This window comes from Mesoplodon densirostris, chromosome 16 (assembly GCF_025265405.1).
Source record: "Mesoplodon densirostris isolate mMesDen1 chromosome 16, mMesDen1 primary haplotype, whole genome shotgun sequence".
NCBI classification, from domain to species: Eukaryota; Metazoa; Chordata; class Mammalia; order Artiodactyla; family Ziphiidae; genus Mesoplodon; species Mesoplodon densirostris.
Window position 1 is genome coordinate 65,269,496 of NC_082676.1, and position 11,308 is coordinate 65,280,803.

General features: G+C 50.4%; 1 protein-coding gene across 3 annotated transcripts; it reads left to right on the plus strand.

Moving 5' to 3' along the window:
* The first annotated feature begins 1,237 nt into the window (after positions 1 to 1,237).
* Positions 1,238 to 10,603, plus strand: RNPS1 (RNA binding protein with serine rich domain 1). Of its 3 annotated transcripts, none has more exons than XM_060077955.1 (8): positions 1,238 to 1,313; positions 4,282 to 4,469; positions 4,700 to 4,855; positions 5,515 to 5,706; positions 5,892 to 5,994; positions 6,309 to 6,462; positions 8,932 to 9,073; positions 9,675 to 10,603. In XM_060077955.1, the coding sequence occupies exons 2-8, from the start codon at positions 4,399 to 4,401 to the stop codon at positions 9,772 to 9,774; spliced, it is 918 nt and encodes a 305-aa protein (XP_059933938.1). In that variant the 5' UTR covers positions 1,238 to 1,313; positions 4,282 to 4,398; the 3' UTR covers positions 9,775 to 10,603. The 3 variants fall into 3 exon arrangements, with proteins under 3 accessions (XP_059933938.1, XP_059933939.1, XP_059933937.1); XM_060077954.1 differs by lacking the exon at positions 1,238 to 1,313 and adding an exon at positions 1,515 to 1,705; XM_060077956.1 differs by lacking the exon at positions 4,282 to 4,469 and having other exon boundaries at positions 1,239 to 1,313.
* Positions 10,604 to 11,308: the final 705 nt, after the last annotated feature.

Consider the following 11,308-nt stretch of genomic DNA (forward strand, 5'->3'; position numbering starts at 1 on the left):
CAGACTACAAACACAGGTATACCCATCCATCGGGGCCACTAAGGCGCATCCGGGACTCTCCTGTCCTTTCCCCTGACATTTCATCCATCTCCAAGCCTCACTGGTTCCTTCCCCCCAAATCAGCACCTTGGATCTGTTCCCTTCTCTTCCTTGGGACACCCACCTGTTCACACGGCGTGTGGGACGGGGGTGCACCTTCCCTGCCCCCAACTAACAGTAACGCAGCGTTGACTGCTTACCAGGCACAGCGCGGGAAGAAGAGGGACGTAGCGGTAAACAAACCTGCAAGCCCTGATGCCCTCAGTGCCGGTTTTACTCCGACAGCCTCCTGCCTGGTCCTGGGCCTCTAACCCTCACCCTCCTGCCTTCGCCAGAAGGCTCTGACAGTGCCTCCCCGCCAGCACCGTCCACCGGCCAGGGGATGATGCCATGGCGCCGTATCTTGCACATCTTCCCTGTTTCGTCCAACGCTAAACTCCACCTTCCTAGCCCCGGCTTCTTCCAGCGAGCCTCCGCGCATTCGCACCAGCTGTTTCCTCTGCCGGGCGCGCCCTTCCACTCGGGTCTCAGCTGCAGTGTCAGCTCCTCGGAAGCGCCTCCCTTTCTGCACATTATCTTCTACCCTGCAGTTTGCTGCCCGTGCGTTCTGGCTGCACAACCCCGTCTTGCCCACCAGGCAGAATTCCGCCGGCGCAGAAGCTGAGTCTACACGGTCACCCCTCACACCACGAGTGGTAATCGCAAGAACCCATCCCCGCAATGGGCCCGGATCGCTGAGCCGCCTCCGCCATGCGGGTCCCCACGGCCGGCCGCCAAAGGCCGCAGCACCTGCGAAGCCCTCCCCTAACCCCGCCGCCCGGCCTCTCCCAGCGCGAAGCTGCGGAGTTTGGAGCCAAGCGCCTTGGCACTCCGGGAGGCACGCCGCGAGCCCAGTGCGCACGCGCACGGATAGGGGCGGGGCCGTGGCCCCCTTAACCCACTCCGCGCCGGCCCGCGAGCTGCCCACACAGCGCAGCCCTCCAGGCCCAGAGAGCTGTCAGCTTGCCGGCCCCGTGAGGGGTGCAGCTAGCCCGGGGCAGCCCCAGACGCCCCTCCAGAGAGGGAGACAGAATATAAGTGCACCGACGCGTCTCTCCCCAAAAAGGCCTTGGCCCTTTAACCCTCTCCTCGCTCGCGCCCATTGGCTGAGGCGGTCTCTACGTCATCGCTACGCGCCGGACGACGGTGCCTTCCCGCTCCCTAATCCTGACGCCAGAGCAGCGCCCGCCTCAGAGGCTGAGGAGAGCGGGAGGAGGTTGCGGCGGCGGGAAGATGTAAGTAGGGGGAATCCGACCCCATCCAAGCTTCGGGGGCCGCCCGCCAGGCTCGGTGGGGCGCATCGTGGAGCCGGCCTGCTCCCCGGCCACGCGGTGACAACGGCCGCTTAGCGGCGCGGCACAGGGTTTGAGAATAAAGAGTGTGGCCCGGGGCGGGCTGAGTGGGAGGCGCCGAGGCCGCGGCCCGGAAGTGGTCGGGGCCGCCGCGGGCGGAAGGGCGCCCTCGCTTCGTCCGCGCTGCGGCGGGCCCAGTGAGGCCCCCGGAATTCGGAGCAGCCGGGAAGTCGGTCTCCGCCCTCGGGGCCCTCTCGCCGGGCTGGAGACCCAGGCCCGCAACGCCGGGCCCTACCCTGGAAGTGCTCGCGGCCCGGCGCCTGGACTGGGGAGTTGTGAGTGAACGCGTACGGGGGGCGGCGAGGTCGCGTGTGGGGCCGGTGCCGGTGGGTGCGGAGTTGCTTTGTGGGATGCCCTGGGTGACCGACTGACCCTCCCTTCGAAGCCGTTAATTCAGACATCGACTCCACGAACGTCTGCCGGGTTCCTGTGTGCCGTTCTCGGTGCTAGTCCTTGGGGATAGGCCCCTAACGTCTTGGAGCTCAGTTTGACGGGTAACCCCAGAAGGGAGGATACGGGAAGGTTAAAATCGATGGAAGAGAGGCGTGACTTTTTCTCTTTGTTATTTCGCATGAATTGTGCCTAAAATGTACTTTTAAATGGGGAAGGTGCTCTGAAGATGTGAGCTGAAACGCCATCTACTCGAGATTTAACTAATTGTTCTCTCCTCTCTTTGGCTGTTGGACGCGCACCTTTCCGGAGGATGGGGGAGGTAATCAAGGTCCTGTGCTGTTACCTGAACTTGTGTAAACAGAGAACCTCAACCTTTGCTTTCTAGTACTCAGGCCACACCCAGCAAAGCGTTCACTTACTCTGTGGTTCTTAATTTTTTAGCGTTTTAAGAATAACCGGTGGTGCTTGTTTTCACAAAGTACATTAGGGCAGATCTTTAGGACGGCGGTGGGGCCCAGGAATATGCATTCTGGGCCAATTGAACAATAAGGTAGCCATTGGCCACACGTGGCTATTGAGTACTTGAAATATACCTAGTTCAAATTGAGGTGTTTCACAGACTTGGTATGGGGAGGTGTAGATATTTTATTAATGAATTTGTATACTCATTGGTGAAAAGATAATACTTGGTGTGTAGCGTGTCAAATAAATATATTACTAATAGTTAATTTTATCTGTTAACCAAGATTTTTTGTAATGCAGCTACTAGAAAATTTTAGAGTACTCTTGTAGCTGGCACTCTTTCTATTGGACAATGCTGCTCTTGGTGACCCTAATGGGGGCAGTCCAGGGACCCCTGTTGAGCATTCAGAGACTGTGTGTGACTTTAGAGTCAAGAGTTTATGTGGGAGAAGAGCCTCCAGAGCCTCTCTTCTAACATTAGCTAACGTTTATTGAGCCTTAACTAGGTGCCAAATTAACTCCTTTATGGGTTAATTTGGTTTATGTCCCTGATAACTATGAGGTGTCACTGTACTGCTGATGAGAACTTGAGGCTCAGAAAGGTTAAGTGATTTGTCCCAGGTCACACAACAGAGCTTTGAATCAAACCCAGGCAGGCTGACTCCAGACTCTTAACCATTGAATTATACTCACTGATTGTCCAAGGACACTAACCATATCCAACGTTGCCTGCTGGGAGTCTGTAGTACCTTATTATTTTAAGACAGAACATCTTAAAAAACTTTATAGCCCTGGAAAAGAGCAGCAAAGGTGACATTCTCTTTTGACTTGCATGTCCAAAGCTGGGCACTCTTTTCTTCAGTCAGAATGTTTCTCCAGCATTTTGGCAGCACTATTCACGTGGAAACAGGATCCCGATTGGTGTGCTGTGTCCAAGTTACTTACAGGAAGGTGAGCTAGAGGTAGTTGAGGCTGACATCCCGAGATCTTTGCTTGCAACTCAAGCAGATTGTACAAAACCTCACTGGAAATACTAAAGACGACAGTCCCGAGGAAACAGGGCACATAATTAATTGTTTGTTCTTGAGTAATATTTACTAATGCTCGTTCACTGAGTACATGCTGCAGTCCAGGCACTTGGCTAAACCCTTACATGTGGTAACTCATCCAATTCCAATGTCTACTTTTTTCCCTCCAACATTTTATTTTTGAAAAAATGTGGACATACAGAAAAGTTCAAAAAATTTTGTGCAGTGAATAGCCACGTCACCACCACCTAGATTCTACATGATACATTTCTGTTACATTTGCTTTATTTATATCTAGCCACCCATCAGTCTTATTTTTTCTTGCATTTCAAAGTAAGTTGCAGACTTTGGTATACTTCCCCCATAACACTTTCATATGCATATCATTAACATTAGTCAATGTTTACAATGACTACTCTTCAACGGCTTATTTTATTGCTTTTTAAATGTTCATGGGGAACGTTTCATTTGTTTGTGTTTGGGTATTAAATGTTTTGATGCCGGTACCAGTCACTTTTGAAATGGTTTTTGCTTCCAGTCATATCATATATTCAATGTATCCTACAAAGATTACAGCAATGAAACAACAGATCTAATCCTATCCGTTGGGTTTTTCTCTGTTCTGCCTGCAAATATGGTGCTGTAGTATTTCTAAAGGACTGTGGAGGGCTCATCATCAAACTTAAGAATGAAAAATGGGTATTGTACCGCCTGTAAAATAACAGGACATCACCATCCACACCGTTCCTTAAGAAAAAGACAAGCTGAGGTGATGGTTCTACCTGTGCCTCCTGTGGGGGCGGGATCCCCCCCTGAGGAGACAGTGCTGGTCCCCCGTGTGTTCATGGCTTTGTGGATGCTTGCTGCTTAGTGTGTTCCTTGCTGCCTTCTCCTGTGCTCAGCTTCTGACTGCAAAGTAGATATGTTGTCTTGCCAATTTACTCTAAATCCTTTTATCTTGTTATTAGGCTGCACTTTGGCGTAAATTGCAATCGATTAGGGATCGTTTCTCAGACTCAAGTTAGAAGTGAGAGTTCAGATAAGTGAGGCCGCCATTGCTGCTTTGAACACCTCAGAAGGGGAGAATGGATTTATCAGGAGTGAAAAAGAAGAGCTTGCTAGGAGTCAAAGAAAATAATAAAAAGTCCAGCACTAGGTAATCCTTCTGTTAGATTTTTCTAGTGCTACTCTGGGGGTGCTCATTGCTAGGGACCCTCAGAAAGGGGAAAATTGGAAATGTCTTGAATTTTACAGTGAAAGTGTCCTAAGCCACAGATCATTTTGCTCTGTGATTGCCTGGGATTTGTGTAGCCCTTTGGGGTTGTGCTGTTGTTTCAGGGTTCAGTCAAAGGGGCATGTAATCTCATACTCTTCCTCACTATCCAGGGCTCCTTCTCCTACCAAACGCAAGGACCGCTCTGATGAGAAGTCCAAGGATCGCTCTAAAGATAAGGGGGCCACCAAGGAGTCAAGCGAGAAGGATCGTGGCAGGGATAAAACTCGAAAGAGACGCAGCGCTTCCAGTGGTAGCAGCAGCACCAGGTGGGGCTGACGGCTTAAAGCATTGCCAGGGCCTCGCGTCCACAGCCGTGTCCCTCTTCCTTCCCAAAGAGCCCGCAGAGTGCTCTGTCTTCTTATAAAGGAAACACACTCAGGTTTTTAATAGAGACTAATTTACGGCACACTGGTTTGGGGTTTGCTCTGATTATATACAGAGGAAGGTGTTGGGATTTTTTCTTTTCTAGAGATGTTAAGGAATGGGACATCTTGGGGTATGCTTTTCTCTCAAGTGCTTTTGATTTGGATTTGTGATTGGATTGCCCTAGCCTGGAGCTTCCTTTTCCTTCTGTTGAAAACCAGCCTGCGTTAGTCAGTAGCTGCCTTTCAAGCTGAGTTGGTGGCTCTGACTTGCCAGGCTCCTCCTTTACCTCCCAGTAGGCAAGGCTTCTGTGTAGGTTGGGAGCAGCTCATTCTTCCTTCCCTGTCACTGCACAATACGTATGCTGCTTTCTGTTCCTACCAAGGCCTTTGGCTTAGGGCGGGGATCGGAGGATGTCAGTGTTTGCCCCGCTGGGGAAAGCAGTGGGGCTTGAAAATACGAGGCCAGCGGTTCCTCTTTGGAGCATGTGCAGGCTTGTCTGTTCAGTGAAGAAATGCTGCTCCCACCACTTGTCTGTGACCTCCTCCCTCTTGCCCCTCAGGTCTCGGTCCAGCTCTACCTCCAGCTCAGGCTCCAGCACCAGCACGGGCTCCAGCAGCGGCTCCAGCTCATCTTCAGCATCAAGCCGCTCAGGAAGTTCTAGCACATCCCGCAGCTCCAGCTCCAGCAGCTCCTCTGGCTCTCCGAGTCCTTCCCGGCGCAGGCATGACAACAGGCGGCGTTCCCGCTCCAAGTGAGCTCCCTTCCAGCACCACTTCTCCACATGGGAGTAATTGGCTTGGGGCCTCTCCCCCAAAACCTGTGAATTATCTGGGGACCTAAATTAACCGGGGGCTGTAAAGTTACCATAGTTATTATAAAAATAGACCAAAAAAGGAGTTTTACTGTCTTAATAGGATTTTTTATTTTTTCAATCAGATCCAAACCACCCAAAAGAGATGAAAAGGAAAGGAAAAGGCGGAGCCCTTCCCCTAAACCCACCAAAGTGCACATTGGAAGGCTCACCAGGAATGTGACCAAGGTGAGGAATCCTGTTTCTGTCCAGTGGACAGTGGGGTGTGTCTCTTTTGCAAATTTTCAAAGTGGAAAACTGGAGAAGCAAGCCTCTGCCAGAAGGTGAACTTAGAATGTAGCATTTCAGAGGGCTAACTTGGTGATACGTGACCAAGTAGAGTACTGGTTAATTCATTTTAATGGAATATATTATACGTATGTGTTTAGGAGATTTACCCCCAGGTGCCCTACCCTTTAGGTTGTAGTCATTGTGTGGTGGGTTCTCTGACGCTTACACAAGTGATTAGTGGGTGAGCATTAGTGACCCTTCTTTCTCCCTAGGATCATATCATGGAGATATTCTCCACCTATGGGAAAATTAAAATGATTGACATGCCTGTAGAAAGGATGCACCCCCATCTGTCTAAAGGCTATGCATATGTGGAGTTTGAGAATCCAGATGAGGCCGAGAAGGCGCTGAAGCACATGGATGGAGGTGAGTTAAGCCCTGCCACCTCCCCTCTGAACCCTTGTTTCTTTGTCCCCTGTCCAAGACCAGCTACCCACCACGCATAGTGTGTTTAAAACCAACTTTCAACCTGGCTGCATGTAAGAATCTCCCTGGAGCTCTTTCAAGATTCCAGTTCTTACTCAGTGGGTATGTGTTTACCAAAAACATGTTTTGTGGAGCATGATTCTTAAAAAAAATTCATCAAATATGAATATCAATCTGTTAAAGTTTAAGGATCAAATGAACGGTTTTCCCCCCCGACAAGGAGTATATTATGAATATAACGAAGCATCATTTTTATATGGAAATGTTTTCTTTAATCCTCTCTGAGTCATTTTCTCTCTCTCTCCTTTTTTTTTTTTTTTTTTTTTTTGGCTGCATTGGGTCTTCGTTGCTGTGCACGGGCTTCTCATTGCGTTGGCTTCTCTTGTTGCAGAGCACAGGCTCAGTAGTGGTGACTCGCAGGCTCGGCAGTTGTGGCACATGGGCTTAGTTGCTCTGCGGCATGTGGTATCTTCCTGGACCAAGGCTCAAACCCGTGTCCCCTGCATTGGCAGGCGGATCCTTAACAACTGCGCCACTAGGGAAGTCCTGAATCATTTTGCCTTTTGCTAGCATTTTTAGGATAACTTCGCTGAATTCACAAATTTTACCCATTTCCCATAGCCACTTTTTATTGGGTAGAATGATTTGTCAACCTTTGACCTCTTGTGAATAGCTTCAAATTTCGAATAGCCTGCATTTGAAGGAATATCGGATTTGTCTGTGCCCCAGCTCACTGCTGCTGTACTCCAGGCAGCTGGAGCTGAGCCGGGACTGCCCACAGCACTGTGTGGGCTGCCAGGCCAAGTGGGAAGGAGAGTCTGAACCCCTTACAATCTTGGCATCCTTGGAGGCCCTCTTATACATTTGATAAATAGCCTCACAGGTCTTTGGATAATTGCCCTTGAGCTCTGGTAGAGTTTGTATACTACAGAATTTTCCTTGGTACTTAGGTACAACTTTTTCAATCTACTTAAATCCCTCTGGAGTGTTTTAGGAGTTAAGCATAAACTATGATCCATCCCTCTGCACACATCAGCTCTTGGCTTTGTTGAGTCATGCCTTTGTTTTAGAGATTGTCGATCTTCTGTATTTGATAGAGTCTGAGCACTTGCTAAAAATTTGGGAAACTTGGGCACATTCAGGATGTGTGTGATTATAAATATTCCACGTTGTCTTAAGATTCTGGTAGGACTTTTCTGTGTGTCCCCATATTGTGCTGTGCACCACTGAATGGAACAGCTCCACACTGTCTCCAGAAAGAAAGTGGGGGGGCTTGGCCTCTACTGGTAGCTAGCCAGAGGATGACTTTGTCTGCGTTGTTACATAGTCAGTGCCTGTGAAATGCCTGATTTGGACTGGCTTTTGGCCATGGGCCAGGGCCACCTTAAGCCGTGTTTTCTTAAATTGAGCTTTTCAAGTATGTTGCGAACATAGGTCCAAATTCCTGAGTCACCTTAGTACCTCAGAAGTTCCCTTGAAAGTAGGAGCTGAGAAGATAGAAGACCCTCCACCCTTTGCGGGTACACGGGCTGTGCTTGGCCCCCTGAGCAGTCCCTGGACTGGATTGGGGTGCCTTATCCCCTGGGATTCTTGGGTCTGTGCCTCAGTTTCCTTTGCTCCTTCTTTCCCTGAGGTCCTGCAGTTTCCTTGTGCCTCCATTCTGAGCTGCCTCCCCTTGCCGTTCTACGATTTCATTCACACGTGTGGTTTTAGTACTTGCTGCACGTGGACTCACCTCCCTGAGGCACTTTTTTCAAACTCTTTAGACAGACTTGACAACTCCTGAACATCCTTTCATTTTGTTCCCCACCCCAGAAGTCCCTTCTTCCTCTCGGGCCCCACCTCTCAGGAAATCACAGCTCATCCAAAACCCTGGTGCTGATCATCCTTCACCCCACCCCTGGGCTTGCTCACCTGATCCATCACCAAGCTCCAGTGATTGTACCTCCCCGTTATCCCTTGAGTTCTTACGTTTCACCCCCATCTCAGTCCTGCCAAAGCCCCCCGCCAGGTCTCCTCACTGCAGTGCCCCCTTCACATTGCTCTTAAGAAGGAAGTTCAAGTGCAACACCACCTTCCATCTCAGGGCGGGGGCACAGCTCTTCCCCTCACTTAGCAAATTCCAGGCTGTTCTTTAGGTGTTGGCTTGGATGGTGCTTCCCGTGGAAGGCTATCCCAGTGCACCAAGATGAGTCCCCCATTAGGTTCCCTGCTTCCTGGTAGTTTTCTTTATGAAACCTCCAATAACAGTAATTATGAGGTTCTTTCTGTGACCAGAGTAGTTTGTCCTTGTCCCCCCAGGCTCCTCTCTGTCTCACTCACCATGGTATGCCCATAGCTGGCATTGGGCCTGGCCCAGGGTAGGTGCTTGTTAGATATTTTGTGACTTTATCCTTTTTTTTTCAACAGGACAAATCGATGGCCAGGAGATCACTGCCACTGCTGTGCTGGCCCCCTGGCCTCGGCCACCCCCCAGGCGATTCAGCCCTCCCAGGAGAATGCTACCACCGCCTCCCATGTGGCGCAGGTCACCCCCACGGATGAGGAGAAGGTGAATCACTTCGGGGTCTTACAGGGGACTGATTAGGGCCAGTTTCCGTTTATCTTATTTACAAACATAAAGTGAGGATGATGACTTTGGGACCTTGTCCAGCCCTGCCTGTCCCCTGTGTCTCATGATGGGGGTGGGAAAGCAGCATTGGCATAGGCAGCCTTCAAAGCTCATCTGTTCTTTCCAGCTGGGGAAAGAAAGAGCTGCCTGATTAAGGGACCCTCGGGAGGTGTGGCCCCTCCCCTCCCTCCATGAGAAAACCGGAAGGGTCAGAGGAGTAGGGGAAAGGCTAACATAACACCCTTGGCAGAGGCCAATGTCAGGCCATCCTCTGCTAGTGGTGTCAAGCTGCACTTTGCACAGCCCTCGAAGAAGAGGAGAGCACCTGGGGTCATGCCTTTGGTCTCCAGAACATTTGTGTGTCTCCCAAGGGTTCTGTGTCAGTGACATCCAAAGGGAGCTGTCCTGACTGGAGTGTTCGAGTGTGAAGCTGTGTAGAATTGTTCCCGAAAGAAGGCAGCTTTACCCCTGTGGTCCCAGATGCTGAGCTGCTCCCGGGGCGTGGGTTTCGTGTCTGATGTGGTTTCTCCTCTTCTCACAGGTCACGTTCCCCTCGGCGTAGGTCCCCCGTGCGCCGGCGATCCCGCTCCCCTGGCCGCCGCCGCCACAGGAGCCGCTCCAGCTCCAACTCCTCCCGATAAGCAGGGCCACCGAAGCTCTGCCCTGTGACTTGTATCCCATCCAACTCACTTTTGTCACTTTTCTAGCAAAAGGAGGATCGGTAGGAAAGAAATTCCTCACTCAGGGGCAGGCTTCGAAGGTGAAGGCAGTAATTGCTACATTTCCCTTGGCGGCAGAGTTCCCACTGCAGGAGTGTTGTTGGTTTGGGGTTGTGCTTATAATGATGCCCTCCAGTTTTCTGGCTAGAAAGCTTCCACATTTCTAGTTCCTGAGGGTCAGTTTAGTGGCAAAGCCAGCAGGGATGAGCAGGGGGCTCCAGGTGGTGGTACAGCCCCAGCCTGGGAGCATGTTTCCCATTCCACAGATGATGGGGGGGGCCCATCTGGTGGGCTGGTCGTGCCCTAACCTGTTGGCCTGCAGGGTCCCACAGGAAAGGGTGTGCTTTTACGCAGCTGCCATTCCTGTTAGCCTGGCCCTGCTCCCCTGCTCGAGTCCTCTTCTGACCTCTAGGGCCAAATACCCAAAATGGTTCTTTTCACATGTACTCGTGTGTGCACACACACACACAGACAAACCCATGTCTCCCTTTCTCTCTGAAACTGGTAAGTTGAGAGCCAGCTCTGTCGGGTCATCACAGAACCCCCCGTTGTGTTGGTATTCATGGTGGTCGTGCAGGTTACTTTGGCAACATGTACATTGCTTTTTTGGCTTTTATTGTACAGTCACTACTATACATTTTCTGTTTTGAGTTTTGTAACTTTGTAGCATTTTAGATAATATTGTCTTTGTACTGTGTTGTGTAGAGGAAAGAACTGTGTTGAATAAACCTAGGATTAGAGTGCAGCTCCAGTGTTGGGTTCGCTGCCTCCTTCCTGTCCCTTGGCCCCAAAGGCAGCTTCAGTTGTGAGGTAATTAAACATGATTGTCTAAAAAATGTTTTGGTTTCATTCCCAAGGTCACAGCTCCAAAACCTCTCAACCAGAAAAACACTGGAACTGTTTATGAGTGTTGGGCTGCTCCTTGGCTAGACACATTTTAGAAAGAGGTGTTTGTTTTCTGTTTTTCTTCTTTGGCCACGCCACGTGGCATGCAGAATCTTAGTTCCCTAATCAGGGATCAAACCTCCGCCCCCTGCACTGCGAGTGCTGAGTCTTAACCACTGCACCACCAGGGAAGTCCCAGAAAGAGGTGTTTTATTACCTTTGTATTACAGGAGCTTTGAATTCTGCCTGACCAGAAATGTGGATTTCATTTGCTGCTGCTATTTTAGGTGGCCATGGAAAAACTATTTTCCACCTCAAAAACTGGTTTGTTCCACAAGGAACAATTGAAAACACTTAAGATGTTACAAAAACAAGTCTCACTTTCCCCCCCGTACTTGGCCCTTACCGTGTTCAGTGTTCAAACTGAATGGTCAGAACAGTGTTCAGGCGGGATCAAGCAAATACAAACACGAGATGTCTCCTTCCCCTTCCTTGTGGGGAGCACTGCAGTCCCACAGTGGTGTGAGGGCGCCTCACCCCTTGGGGAAGTTTAAGGGTCAGTTCTTAGTCA